Source organism: Anas platyrhynchos, chromosome 3 (assembly GCF_047663525.1).
Source record: "Anas platyrhynchos isolate ZD024472 breed Pekin duck chromosome 3, IASCAAS_PekinDuck_T2T, whole genome shotgun sequence".
NCBI classification, from domain to species: domain Eukaryota; kingdom Metazoa; phylum Chordata; class Aves; order Anseriformes; family Anatidae; genus Anas; species Anas platyrhynchos.
This window is the reverse complement of record NC_092589.1, coordinates 8,927,665-8,943,351: the sequence shown is the minus strand read 5'-3', so window position 1 is coordinate 8,943,351 and position 15,687 is coordinate 8,927,665. Positions and strand designations below refer to the sequence as shown.

The 15,687-nt window shown below is 39.7% G+C and overlaps 1 protein-coding gene across 7 annotated transcripts in view; it reads right to left on the bottom strand.

The window, feature by feature from the left end:
• KIF16B (kinesin family member 16B) overlaps positions 1–15,687 on the bottom strand; it is a 138,703-nt gene that overhangs the window by 114,102 nt on the left and 8,914 nt on the right. For all 7 annotated transcript variants that reach the window (XM_072035267.1, XM_072035268.1, XM_072035269.1 and 4 more), the window contains exons 2-6: positions 10,801–10,870; positions 9,707–9,820; positions 5,012–5,128; positions 1,106–1,203; positions 487–596 (exon numbers count right to left, since the gene is read on the bottom strand). In XM_072035267.1, coding sequence (XP_071891368.1) covers positions 487–596; positions 1,106–1,203; positions 5,012–5,128; positions 9,707–9,820; positions 10,801–10,870 — 509 coding nt within the window. The remainder of the gene's footprint in view (positions 1–486; positions 597–1,105; positions 1,204–5,011; positions 5,129–9,706; positions 9,821–10,800; positions 10,871–15,687) is intronic.

Sequence of the window (15,687 nt, the reverse complement as noted above, 5' to 3'; positions counted from 1 at the left end):
TCTTAAGGAAAAGAACAGGGCCTCATGTGAACAATGGAGAATTTACACAGTTACAGCAAGTTAAGAAAAAATTATGCAATCTTACTGAAGAATTTAGCGCATAAGCATAATCTCTCAAGAGACAGGAACCTTTCCCTGGCAGAAGATGGATTAAGACAATTAGTTTAGTTCTTTCCATCTCAAACATTAGCTTTGTAAATTACGTTCCACGAATTCTTAAAACTAATTGCATTTATTAGCATTATTTAAAATGTTATATTTTACAGATAAAAACTGTACAGGTGTAATAATCTTAGGATTTGGAAAGCAGGTGGGGATAGAAAATGAAAGGCTATTCTCCTTGATTGGTTTTATATCAAAGCAGAATTCTGTACCCATCGTCATCTATATTGTAGAAGAAAAAAAGTCTTATGCAATTAGATCTAACACTTTATATATTTTAAAGGTAATAAAATATTCAGTGCAAAACACTGAAAGGGTTTTTACCCTCAACATACGGCCCTTCTTTTGGATGTTCTCGTATTCGTAAATTATTTGTTTTTGATGACTTCCGTCTGAGAAGATCTCTCACCCGTTCATTATAAATTTCCAAATAACTGAAAGAAAAAGGTCAGAAAACCACTGGCTTATTCAAGATTCTTTCAAGGAAAGCCATGTTAAGGTTGTTTGAAAGTAAGATGAGATGCCTGGCAAAGCAAATCCAAAGTTAAGATTCAAAGTCACTTAACATAGTAATCACTATGGTGTACTTGTATCATGAGGGAGAAAAAAAAAAAAAAACAAGAACAAGAAATAGAAAGGAAATGCACATTAGCAAAATGAAGAGCAACTAATGACAGCCTTAAATAAAAGGGTAAAATAAGAAATATGCCCTCTAATAGCAAAGGCATTTTCACTACCATGTAAATAAAGCAAAATATACAGTTGTAGATTGAGGTTTTGCACTTTTTGACTCTGACTGCCAACAAAAATCAATTATAGGACTGAGGCCAAGCATGGAAAGTTATCAGAGAAGCATACTTTTCTCAGAGATAAGCGAAACACAGTGGTTCTAAATGAGACAAGTTTGATGAAAACAGCAAACTATTAATGTGCCAAGAAGTACCTGACTTCTGTTCGAAAGGATGCCTCATTCCGCTTTGTTTTTTCACTTATTTTGCTGAATAATCCTTCACAAATCCGAGGTATTAAGCCAGCATCACCCTGCAACAACAACAATTCTTATTCTCGAGGCTATACATGCCTGCACAATATATTTTGAAAAATAAAATCCCAAGTCACTAGCTGAGAGCTTCAACATCCAGAAACAGCGCTGGGGGGGGGGGGGACACAAAACCTTTTTGGCAAATACTGTCTTGCCATTTATTCAACTGCCTTCACCGTGCTACTTTAATCTTTGCATGTGTTGTGATGTATGTACTAGCCCCAACGCCTCGCTATCGGGCTATACAGCACCCTTATGTCTTAGTTCAAGTCACCCCGGCTGCTTAAGGCAAAAACTGACTGTACACAACCTATGAACTGCCTTATCTCAAGACTATCTTTTCTAACCCCTCCATCTATTCCACTTCACTATGGACCCAGCAACATGTGCAGTGAATGGGATGAGCTATATACATTTATCCACGTGCCACCCTCTGCCAAATCTCCAATCCCCAGCTCGCAGTCCATCCACTGTCTCAAAAGATACCTCTGGATAAATTAGTATTAGAACTATATCCACTACATCTCCCAATGTAGACAAATTACATTTAGTGTTGACCTTCTGGATGCTCAACTTCGTAATTAAAGACTTTTTATGCACAACCTTATCAGTTTAAAAAAAGCAAACTGAAGAAACTCATCCTTTCACACAGATCCCTACAGGCCATGCTTTACTGGCAGGGCCAGAGGGGTGAAGGAGAACTCCATGTAGCTCTGGTTTCAGCTGCCAAGTGGCTGCTTGCTCCCAGCTCCCATGTCCCCACGCAGGGCTGGGTCCCAGCAGGTAGATAACCACCTACCTGAGCCCACCTCCTCCTCAGCACTTCAGAAAGACAGCAGCTGACACCCCGCCAGAGCTGAAATGAGTGAACTTGGCTCCCAGGGACAAAGGGAGAGGGCACAGACATACAGATGAGCTCTGGGCTCAGGGACACACAACCAGAAGTAGCTTACAAAACAGTCTGTCAGCTACAATTTGCTTCCAGTCCAAAAAAGCAGAAGAAATTTGATGCGATGGACTAATTCTAATTCTATGCACCGCCGAGACGAGAACCATTCTTCCTTAGAGTTAGTGGCCTTGTAATGAGGCAGGAGGCAAAGTAGGACAAGCTAGAACTAACATCCCATGTGAATATAGCCCAGGCACTTCAGGCACCCTAAAAAAGTTGCCTGATGGGATTCTAGAGATATCTGTCTGCAGGAAAACACAGAACCCGTGGACTCACCTCCACCAGTGCAAGACAACTGCTGCATAGCAATGGTTTCTCTTCTACTTGGTAATAATCTCACCCTGTTTGCCCAAGTTCACTCCAGCCTGCTCCTGCACTGGCCCCATCCTTCCTCAGCACCTTCTTCAGTGCCACAGCTGAGCTCCTCATTTATTTCCTCTGCTCAGATGGTATTCCTAACTGGTTCTTGGTTCTTCATCCAGTTCTCGCTTTCCCCCCCATTTTCCCTTTTCCTCCAAGATCTTAACGACGGCTGCACTGCCCTACCCAAATCAGCCTTTATTCTTCAAAATAATTTTTCTATTCCCTCCTTCAATCACACCTAGCCCTTCACCTGACTGCACCTTGTTTAAAAAATAAATTTACACATTAATAAGGCTTATTTTTGATAGTTGCCTTTGTAATCAACCTCTACTCCAGCTAAAATTTCTGGGTGCAATATTGGCATTTCCCCACACATTTTTCTTTCTTTCCTTTTTGAACATAAGAAGAAAAAAAGACATTTTTTTCATCTCATGCTTGGAAACCCCTGAATAGTTTTAATTAAAGCTTAAGGAAAAAAACATGAAAGATCCATCATGAAGTTTTAGGCAAGCCATTAGTGTCTGACATAATTTAGCAACTGCGAAGTCTTAAAATAGGAAATATTAGCTCTAACTGAGTAACTTCAACCATAGCGATACAGTGGCAAGAAAGGAAGAACACGTAATTCCCAGAATACTTTGTTGGTAAAGTGCACATCTTACAGAACGTATATTCTTTTTTTAGGAAACAAATTTAAACATTTTCTCCCTTTTCACCCCCTACAGCTCCACAGCAGGATTAAGTACATCTGCAGCATCCCTGTCAGGGTTTTTTCTGGGTTACAGAGTTTCCAGGCATGGAAGCCTGTAGAACCAAAGTAAGTTGTTCACTCCAGAGCTGAATTTTCTCATTAAAAGCCTGCTTTCCTTCTGCATTATCTAACCAGGAACTTCTTCATGGCAATTTAAGCATATTGCTGCTTTCCCATCTACCTTAGACACAGGGAAAAAAAAAACACTCCCTTCTATTCTGCAGCAGCCTTTCAGATCTTAGATGACTTTTGTTCCTCCAGAGCCTTCCTTTTTCAGCGTATGCAAGTCAGACTCTCCTGATAGCTCATGTTTTATAAACCTGTGACCATTTCAGTATCTCTGCTCAAGACTTCTTCTGGTCCACATATTTCTCGAAACGGTTGCTGCACACAGTATTGCAGAAGCAGCCTTCCAGAGCCAACAACAGCAGATACTTAAAGCAAAAGGAGAATAGAATTCATACTTGTTAAGGAGAAGTAGGGAAAAGAAAATTTATTTCCAATTCAAGTTTTCTTACAGCACTGTAGTGTCTCTGACAGGGCCATCAATTTTAAAGCATTTAACTTGGCAGCCGAGTGTATTTTATACACACACTGTACAAAACCAGATTAAAGTATTTATGTATCATGGCAAGAAGATTAGACCTTTATTATTGAATAATGTCAAACAAACTTCAGCACCTATTCATTTGCAAAATGTCTTGATGATTACGGTCATTACATATAGTCAGGCAGTCCCATAAAAATGTCACTTACAAAAAATTCTGAAACAGAAATCCACATCTAGGTCATAAGATCTTTTCTGGTTACAAAAGTCTGTTCTGTTCACCATACTGAACCTGAATATAAAGCTACTTATTCTCTGACAACTGAAAGAGAAACATTTACAGGTAATTTACTATCCTAAACTCAAGGAGGTGCAAAGTGGCCAGTCTCACTGCATTTCCAAAGAGTGATCTAACGAAGGACAAGAGGCAATATTCCCCTTTTCAGTTCTGCTGGGAACAGACTGGTTGTGTTTTTACAAAGGATTACAGGAGAACTAAACCCGCAGAAGCTGCCTTGCAAACAGGCTTCATCAGTTGGCCCTTTAAATTGCTCTACTCCCAACAGTTTTATCAGTTCCTTGCGTCCTTGGGCAATCATGGAGGAAGCTGCAAGAAACTACTCTTGTTCTTTACTCAAAAACTGCCCAATATCCCTCCTATCACACCTTGCCTTTTCCAGGGTCTTTACCGCAGTGCTAAGCAGGACGAAATCCTTAAAATCAAAAATCAGCGTATCAACTCAAACTTATCTCATTTCTACTCCCTACCTGATACCCTTTTCGAAATGAGGGTCAAGGACCTATTTCAATCTTCCAGCCCTTCAAAAGAGGTCTAAAAACCAGATCTCTTCAGAAGGCTGACCATTCACTTACCCAAAATCAGTATCTGTTTTTGGACACTGAAAATCAACAGTAGCATTTGAAATGTTTGGTTCTGTTACACAACGGAAATGATTGTTATTTGTCCAATATAACAAAGCATCCCTTAAAGACGCATCTTCCAGCTGCAAATATCAACACGTAGAAGAAAGAGAGCTTCTAAAACCTCTGACTGCTACTAGAAGTTACGATACCAGGGGAACCAGTAGTATTCAGAGCGGATTGGTGATAATAATAACATAAAGGCATGCACTCGCAATAGCACAATTTCAATGCATTGCTACGGAATAAAAATGCACATTTGCAAAATATACATACCACATTTCCCATCATGGTGTAGGACTTCCCAGATCCTGTCTGTCCATATGCAAAAACACAAGCATTATAACCTTCAAAAGCAGATTTAAGTACATCTGTACCAAGATTTTTGAAAACCTACAAACAAAGAAAGTTTTTTGAAGACAATAGAAGTTTGGGGGAAAAAAAAGTTGTCATCAGCCCAGCATAATAAATACTAAACAATAATATTGAAGTACCACGTTATAAACTATGGCCATCAACCAGCAATATTTACTATGACTGAAAATAAGAGCTTCTAATAAAATTGCTAAATTTTATTGTATTTAGTTTACAGCAGCACAACACTGTATTTCCTACTTGTTTTTCTGTTAGACATCACCTTGACATGCAGAAGTAATAAAAAACAAACAAAAAAAAAAACACTCCTCCTTTCTATAGCTCCATTTTTTAAGCTCATCTCAGATGCTTCATTCAGTTTTCCTTACTGTTAATACCTACTTTTAGCATCTTTGCCAATTCTGCATGTCCTATAAATATCTGTCCTGGTCTCAAAAGGAAACATTTCGATGATCCTGTTGGTACTTTGGGATGGGATTCTTTTTTGCATACTTTAACCAAGTGTAAGAAGAAAATAGCCTGTTAATTTTCTAACTGGCTTTTGATTATTGTTGTAATTTAGACTCTGGCAAATAAGGAAGCATGTTTTTTATAATGGTAAGTAATCCTTTTTCTCTTTTACCCTTAACATTTACGTCTGAAACCGGTAACACTCCATCCTCCCCATCACATAATATGGGTTGGTCTGTTCTCACCCAGTAAGTTCAGCTCTCATTAGATGCCTTCACCACCTTCCTCTGCAGTACTGCCTCCAGTTCGTTCCACCGCCCCTGGAAACCTGGCCTTTCATTATCATTACTCCTTGTTTCCATCTGTGCCCCCACTAGCCCACAAGTAACACTTGGTGCAACTTTCCCCTCAATGAAAACATGACTATGGGTCCTAATCGATAAATGATTTTCAAAAGATCTCATAGCTGCTTCTATGGCTTCTACACAATTCTACTCCTCAGGATATGTGGTATAAATCAACCAAGGTGTCCAAGTCCTTATTAATAAAGAATAGTGTACACGCACACACGCTGTAATTATGCCACTCCTCATGGAGGAACGCCAGTAGTTCCTTCAATTATTAATGCTCAGTTGCAAGGGTGCCTATAGAATACTTAACTTGACCTTCCCTTGAGCAAAGAGACTACACAATGCTGTAATCAGTTATGCTTGTCAAGGAGAAAGAGTACAAGGATCAGGCAAGGCACAATTTCCCTTTCTCTTGTCATTTGAAAAGTAGCAACTCAGTAGAGTTCTCCCTCCTGAGTACCAGCTACATTGACTTTTCCCTTTTTCTCTTTTCTTTATGTCCAAATATTTACTTCACCATCTGGACCACGTCTGTATGCACTACTGTTTTGACTGCAGCTTTCCTGAAATTCCCACCTGCATTTATGTCCTGCAGCACTGCCTGGGCCTACCCACAGAATCACAGAATTTCTAGGTTGGAAGAGACCTCAAGATCATCGAGTCCAACCTCTGACCTAACGCTAACAGTCCCCACTAAACCATACCCCTGAGTTCTACATCTAAACGTCTTTTAAAGACTTCCAGGGATGGTGACTCCACCACCTCCCTGGGCAGCTTGTTCCAGTGCCTAACAACCCTTTCAGTAAAGAAGTTCTTCCTAACATCCAGCCTAAAACTCCCCTGGCACAACTTAAGCCCATTCCCCCTCGTCCTGTCACCAGGCACATGGGAGAACAGGCCAACCCCCACCTCGCTACAGCCTCCTTTAAGGTATCTGTAGAGAGCAATAAGGTCGCCCCTGAGCCTCCTCTTCTCCAGGCTGAACAAGCCCAGCTCCTTCAGCCGCTCCTTGTAGGACTTGTTCTCCAGGCCCCTCAACAGCTTCATCGCCCTTCTCTGGACCCGCTCAAGCACCTCGATGTCCTTCTTGTAGCGAGGGGCCCAAAACTGAACACAGTACTCGAGGTGTGGCCTCACCAGAGCCAAGTACAGGGGGACAAGTCCCACAAGTCCTCCAGGGTGCACAGACTACCATTAACTGTCTTCCTGTAGTCACAGAGGTGTAAGATCATTATTCCCCAAATGCTTCTCCCTACACATCCTTCACTCACAGCAAAACCTGAAATGTTTCCTTTTTGTTAAAATGTCTGTAGGCCATCAACACCAGACTTTATGAAAATGCACATCACTATTTTTATCCAGAAAACTAGCACCACTTTCTTCATTCTTGCTGTATCATGAGAAAAAAGCCTATTTCCTCCTTTCTAAGCTTCTGGAAAACATTTTCAGAGTGGTTTCTTCTTTCTCATCATTCCAGCCAATTTTAAATCAGAGCCACATCTATCTGGTCAGCTTTCTGTACTTCCCCTTTTAAAAATTTGTGCATACCTTGCAAAGCAATTTGAAGCAGTACATAGGAGAGTCAATTATACACAGCTGTCTGAACACAGACTTAACGTACAGGCCAGAGGAAAATACATTGTTAAGATGGGATTTCATCAGGATCAAACCACTGAGATACTGTTTTGTCACAGAAGGTCGGGAAGCTCATCAATATTCTAATCATTTCTCTTCCATGAATACAAACTAAGTAGCTTGATGATAAATTGCCACTCCCACTCTAATTTCTGAATTCTAAAGCATATTTCACATCTACAAGACATATTAATGGGGTACACAATATTAGACAGAATTTCATGTGTTATTTCTCTGCCATTCAAATGGAAAAACATTAACAGTCACCAACAAAGCACACTACCAACAATCAAGATCAATTTTGTTCCACAGAAAGATGAACATGAATGAAGGGTGGTGCCCTTCTTCCACACCACTGGTGCAGTAAACTGGAAATTCTGCAGCAACTTGATAAGAGCTTAACTACAAAGTCTCCCGATTAAATATGAAATGAATAATACAACCAAAACAATAGCTTGTGCAGCTTTTGTTTAGAAACTGCATTCGCATTGTTCAAGAACTCCTTTTGTTTTCAATGCGCTGCATACGCTGTAATTCACACCACACTTGATACTGGGACAACATTGTTTTTTCTGACAGAACAAGAGGAGTTACCATTCCTGCCTGTAAGGATCAAGGAGGCACGTTGGGATCAAGACACACACTGTAATATCAGTATACTAAGCACAGACATCTAGGCTGTGTTTAGGATTTATCGTTAACATCCTACCACTAGGAACCATAAAGCTCACAGCTTTAATGTATACTTACATTAATACATATACGTACATATATTTTGCTCAAGGCTGCTGCAACTATCCCTATATAGGCATGTTTTTCCCTAAATTATTCAACTAACTAGAAACTAGCACTCCAAACCTTGTGTTCAAATATGCTTCTTCTTGAGTTTCCAGCAGTGCTAAAGCAATTAGGATATTCCTACATGAATATCCAAATAAAGATATACTTCTTGATATTTCAGGAAACAGCAAAAAACATTAAACAATCATCATCAAGAAATTAAGTTTAAGAGTATGTGATCTAATGTCTAAATTAAGCACTAACTATTGACTTTATGAAGTTAAGAAGTTTTCAGAAAAAAAGATGATCATTTGTTTATGCAAATGGTTCAAGAGAAATTTCAAGTTTAAATTCCCTATTTATATATGTATAAATATATATTATATATAACAGCTTAGTCATTAGGAATGTCAGCACAGCTTGCCATTCCTATAAATATTTAAAATCAACTTAATCTTATTGTTTTTTCTTATTAATTTTAATTCTGAAGCTTGTTAGGATTAGCCACTCTAATATCCCTGAATTTGGGGATTACAGAATAGATAAGGTACATACCAAAAAGGGATGTGTAGTCAACTGGCTTACAGTATATTCAGCAAAGCCTTGCCTTACTTTAAGGGGAAAGACAGACTCACATATTGAGCTTACATTTCCCAAGTCTCACAAAACCAAAAGAGAAGATACCAATAATGGAATACTTCAACTTCGCTCAGTAAATGTATTTGGGGATGTGAAACAGTAAAGAGGTTCAATGCTCACATGAAATGCAAGGTCAGGCAGGGCCAAGCTGTTCACCTAAACTATGTTTATTGTTCAAAGTTAGATTTTCTATTCTGAATGTGCAAGAAGAAAGGTGATTTTGTTCTTTCCTAAGCTGAATACTCAAGGGAAGAGAAGAAACAATCGCTTTCAAGAAGGTTCTTCAATGTGTACCAAGTCCTGTGGACAAAAACACAAAACCACACAAAACAAAACAACAACAAAAAAACACTTCAACTACCTAAGAAGAATGTTTCTGTCTAATTGAATTAAAGATATATGTTTGCTTCTCAAAAGTGATTTTTACAAAAAGCTTTTCAAAAACAAATTTAGTGCCTCCTCCCACAAAATAGCCCAGAGAGGTTTTCTAGCTTGACCTTACAAGACACATCAGACAAGAGAACCAGAAAGAAGGCATTTAGCCTGCTGTATTAGAAAACACAGCACTTAACAGTGTTAGATAAGAAAAAGAAAACAAAACCCAAACTCCCAGGCATCTAGGGAATTTCTAAATTAGAGGAGAAGCACTTCCAGTGGAAGGAAGTTTCAATAATGCTTTCACCACAAAGGAAAGGGGGGTGGGTGGAAAAAAAAAATTCTTTTTAACATTGAAAAAACCTACCGTTTCTTGACAAACAAAGCTGGGACTTTTACTGTCTGCTGAGAAATAGGAAAAATCATAGGTAAACGTCTTAGTTCTTTCTCTTCCTGTGTCTCCAGTACCACCCTCTGGTATCTAATAAAAAATAAAGAGATCATACAATACATGCTGATGAGATAATTAAAAACATTTTATAATAACCAATCCAAATGCAATTTTAACATCAGGCTACAGACATTAAAACAATCGTAATGACAGGTTAGCCTGCTTTTCTAACAGTGAAAACATTAGCAGTAGATCTATCACATTCATAAGTAATGATAATCGTGTTACAGGACAGCATAGCAGGAATCCTTTGGATTTTAGCATACTGCTCCAAGCAGTATATGCTTGTCACAGTATTTATGTTTAGTTAAATCAATCCTGTGTATGAAAAATAGATTATATTAAGGGATTATCCTACACTTGTAGTTAGTAGGATCCAGAGAGACCTTTGCACTGTGAACAGCATTCAGTGAGAAGCCATAATTAAAATGGCATCACATACCTGCTACTTACATATATCTTGCTCAAGACTTGACAGTTAGCAATATACTTCAGCAATGTTCACAGTTATCTGAATCTGTCCATCTAACCAAACTACACTGAAATTACTTTTCATATATTTGTCATTGGAAACTATCTTGCAAAAATCTATTTGCTGTGCATGATTTCTCCTTCTGGCAACAGAAATGTTAAAATACACCATCAAAATATTATAGCAAGCGATAGGCACTTTGGGTTTAGTTCATTTTCATGGAAATGCTCAAAGACTGCTTCTACAGATGAACTGAAGGTTTAATAGCTACTGGGCATGTACTTTTCTTCTACCATAGGCTTTCTTCCAGCTCAGTAATGACCAGAAAAATAAACATATGAGATACATCCTACAGTTTAGTTAACAGAAAACCCTGGTACAGAAAGAAACAATTTAATCCATTTCACCTAGGGATTACTTCAACACTCTATTTCCAAAACTAAGGGCTGTTCTCTATAGTGTCACGAGCATCACTGATTTGTCCATATTTTGGCAGCTATTTGGTTAGAATTTCCTTCTTGAAATTGTGTTTACTCACCTTTAAGTTGGTGATTGTCGTTTTATTTTTCTCCATTGAAATAATAAACTTTGCATTGAGGTCTTTCTCCCTGAAAGTAAAAACAATATTTGAGTATGTTACACAGAGCATATCACAATCATCCACAGTAATATTTCTGTTCAGTAAGTTACTTGCCACAGTCAATCAATCAAATGAATCCATATTTGACTGTTGTGACCGATACCTATTTTCTTTCTATGGATATATTTGAAGCACTTGGCCTTGCCTCAAATCCAAATCCTTTCACTCAGGAGCAGAGAACCAGCTTGGGGAAACCTACTTCACAAGTTTGACTCCACAAGTCAACTAAGCGGTTTGTTCTCAATTTGAAGTAGTCTGATCCAAAGGTCAGTGAAGTCAATCACGTGGCTCTAAAAAATTTTGAAACAGAACACTGCAAGATAAACCCCAGCTCTTACCATCTTAGTACCCGTTCACCCATATGGGTTAGGTAACAGGGACTAAATATTAGAAGCACAAACGCTCAGTATTTTAAACTCTTAAAAGTGGGCACCCAATTTATTTTTGAAATGTGATACATGGCAGTGTAGGAGAGAGGCTCTACTACCAAAGGTGTGTTACGCAGGTTTGCTGCCTCCCATAGTACGATTCCAGGAAGAAAAGCAGTCCATTTCTGTAGCAGTGTTTTCATGCACGCAGATCTGTATCTCAGCATTTGTTTTCTGAATGTTTTCAAAAGTGGCACAAAAAGTTGTTAGCTGGGTGTCTAAAACCCGCATATATCAACCTGCTTGCTAGAGATGGGATTTCATCACACCTGGCCATAAAAGCAATACAGGCTGCTTTTGCATGACAACTTCCTGTATTATTAAAAACATGCACATAAAAAAAAAAAAAAAGAAAAAAAAAAAGAAACAAGAGGAAGACTGCTATACATCATACAAAACCTTGTTCCCCAAATGCTAACAGACACGCCTGTTCCAAATCCATCTGCTAAGGCACCTGACAAGCGGGTACTGCTGACTGGTACAAAAGCCAGCAGAGGGCTTTTAAAGCAGCGATGTGAGGCTTTACCATATTGTATGGCATCTCAGCAACTGCCAGCTCTCCCCTTACACCAACCTAAAAATGAAAGAGAAACTTCTTCATATTAACAAGAGAACTGAGTTTGGGCTTTTTAACATGACTTTTTCCTGTCCATGGTGTGCTGGACCACCCAATTCTCCAACGTTCATCAGCTGACTGTGAAGTCACCCTCTATCCACAGCCAGTTTTCTGGTAGAAATTCTGAAGAAAAGCAAAGCCTATTTTAAAATCTACATTAATGAATAAAGATTAAGCAAATAAAAGTGCTTACTTAAATATCAACACATTAAGTTATTTTCTAAGCTAATAAAATATATAATTGTAATAATTGCAGCAATAATTATACAACTGAATTTAGATCTACCAGTGAAAAACATTAGAGGCATACTTTTAGAGATGCCTCTCAGTCATTTCTAAGTCATCCTCATCATCTTTTACTAGGTCTAAACTTAAGAGACTCAAATACTAAAACACAGCTATGGGTAATAAACAGGGAAAGGAGAAGTTTCCAGCGGTCCTTTTTAGCAGGAAAAAGGCTTGGACAGAGCAATAATGCAGCTGTGCACAGCTCCTGCTCACCCCACCTCCACCCCACACCCTACCTGTCAGTAACTAATTGCTTGGAGAAGGTGTAATAAGTAACTTGGCCCAATTAAATGGTCTATTGTGTCACAAAAATGTTTCAACTAATTAGCAACCTGCTTCCTCTAGGAAGTTTGGAAGAACTCCACGTGGGCAGAAGGTTGTGCCAGAACTCCTGCTGTCTGTCTGGGCTCCGTCATGCTCGAGGTGCACAAGGGAAAACAAGAAGACGTGGCTGTGCTTTCTTTGCTGCACCCAGCTGGCTCTCCATGTTACCAAACCTACAGCTACTCAATAATGAAAAGCTGAAGAAAAATCTTTAATGTCTAATACCCATACATCAGCCGCCCACTGTTCTGACAAGCCTGGAATCATTAATTTTTTATGATAAGAGTGATAGTAAATATTATTGAGGAATAATAATATTAAAAATAGATATTATTTTATTATTATACTAAATATTATTAAGGAATAAGGATTCCAAAGCCACAAAAATAAATAAATAAATAAAAGGCTAGTTAAGCACCAGCCAATAACAAAAAAGAATTTTGCATTTTTATATGGGAAGGGAGAGAATGACCTGAATCAGGAGTGCTGTTTTCTGAGTTGGTGAACCAACCTGAAAGAAGCAGGGTGCACTGACAGGAGAAAACATTCGAATCAAATACTAAAGCTTCACTTTGTTATCTGACAGTTGAGTATGATTTATTGAACATAAGGAGCTTGAGAAGATCCCATAAAAACAAAAAAACCTGCTTGCCCACCACCAGTCACTTCCAGGCAACCATTTCATGCAGCTCAGAAGGGGCTGAATCCCTTTCAAAAAGTTCTGATTGCCAGTTCCACCCCATTTAAAAGTTCAGGCTGTAAGCAAGTGGATTTCAGTTTTAGGCACCCAGCCCCAAATGTATTTGGGGCTGGAAGAGGCCCTGGCTGCAACCAGCTCGGCCCAGAGGCAAGCACCAGCCGATAACCAAAGGCGCTACCCCGCAAGTCCCACACCCTCCATAACAAGGCAATGTTGAGTGGCCGGCTGGCTGCCAAAACGAGTTCCCAATTACTGCTTTGGTGGCGGAAGATGACTTGTTTCCCCTGAAGCCCGATCTGTTTGTGCAGTGGTGTTTCGGGCCAGCCTGCAGGCACCACGTGGAGTTCCAGGATCACAAGGAAATGAACCGTGTAACCCGTGATCCCTTGGCCCCAAACCAAACGGCAGTGTGAGCAAGCAGGAGAGTTTCTTGGCACAGATACCAGGAAACCCATCACCTCAGTGCTGCTACTGACCCTCTGCTACTGCTGAATTCAGCTAGCTACTCAACTCATAACTAAGGGAAAGCGAGAAGAAGCCATCAGAAAAAGCTCTTCAAATAACACCGTCACTCTATTTTTATATAAACCATACCAGCATCAGTACCAAGACCCGTTCAGAAGAGCCTGCATACATCTCTTTTAATGGGATAACCTGATAAATGCTTCAGTTGGACAAAGCTTCAGCAACTCCTCCTTCTGTATGAGTTAGGAAGAAGTGCCCCAACCTGGAGATGGTTCAGCAGCCCTGTCAAAACACAGCAGCTTCGTGGAACAACCTGCAATGTAGACACCTCTAAAGGGAGTTTCTTTCCCTCCTTCCCTTATATCCCCTGACTATTTTCAGGGCACAGACCTGAGCAGTTTTGCACCTCCATGGGCATCTAGTCCAAATGCAGTAAAATATGAGTAGTATCTCCAGCTTTCACGGCAGTTTTCAAAGACCTCCTTGCGTGAAGTCACTTATCTCATCCTCCACGAGACTTTCTGAGGATCCTCCCGCAGACAGGCAGAAAGGAGTGGAACATGGAAATGCACTCTTTCCTCAATGTCACTAACAAGGGAAGCTTTAGGAAGAACCCTGTTACAAAGATGCAAAACACCTTTGGTCTTTTTCCAAGCTCATCCATAAGGTCCTTCACTGGAAGGTTAAGTTATTCAAATGGTGGCTTTTTAATAATCTGTTCTGTATTATTCAGACATCAGAGCATTTGCTATAGCTTCTCCTGTCAGGAAATCATGATATGATTTCCATTAAATTGATGCCACGGTGATCAGTTGTGAGTACCATAATACCCGACAGACATGACTCTGAGAAAAAGAACAGAAAAAAAACAAGATGTGTTTCAGCCAGGGGACTGGAGGGGAAAACCAAAAAAGGACAGGACAAAAAGTGCCATCAGTTTTCTCCAGCACAGTGTTTCTAAAGACCACTTCAGCAGGCCTCCAAGGCTGCACAGACAAGGTACTCCCTGAACTGCCTGCTGAGCATCTGTGTCAAAATGAAGAGAGGGCCTGTAAAATACGTCTTGGAAATTCACTTTACTGTAGACATCTAATGGACTACCTGTTGGAAAACAGGGTTATCAAAGAGCAAGCGTGTGATTTTGTTTTTCAACTACTCAAAAACACAGTCTGAGCGCTTGTTAAAGCAACTCAACCATGCTCAATGGCTTTTCTTTTCAGCCAAGTGCATGCTTCCTACATTCACACTTGAGGCATGACGTTACAGATTTCCTATCTTACCACTCCGTTTGTTCACTGCCCAGGCGTATTTCTGGGCTCATGATGGGAAAAGCATGAGGGCTGCTTCACCACGATTCGGGAGAATTCAAGGTAGATTTAACTACAAAACAAGCACAATGTGTCACAGAAAGAACTTGGCTTGTTCTTGTAGCTCGGTAACACACAGACTGTACGTTGTGCCTTCACGTCTCATTGACTTGCACAGACCAAGAGCACTTCCCTTTGTTTGGGGAACTCTTGCAAGGAGAACATTCAATTCAACTATATGCTTTAAGATGTCAAACAGAAAGCCCACTACACAAGGATGTTTTTGTTACTTTCTCTAACTACAGGAAAAGTCAGCACAAAGTAAACCATCACACAATTTCCAGTTTTTCTTTTGTTCTCCAGAGGTTTTTGTTTATTAGCTTCCTCAATGCTTATCGAATCATTTTTTATAAAGTGCATTTTCTTTAAACGTGTTTTTTAAAAACATATATAGGTTCAGATTAAGAACAAATCTGGAGGTCTGCATAGGAAACATCCAATTCAATCCCAAGATTTTGGTGGTTTGAGTCACCGGTGCCACATGACAGCACCCTGGGGGAAGGTTCACTGGGGGAAGCTCTGCTGACTTCCACCGCCTCCCATTTTCTCTAAACACCACAACTTCATCACCTTGGAGACCTCTACCAAGCTGCCAAG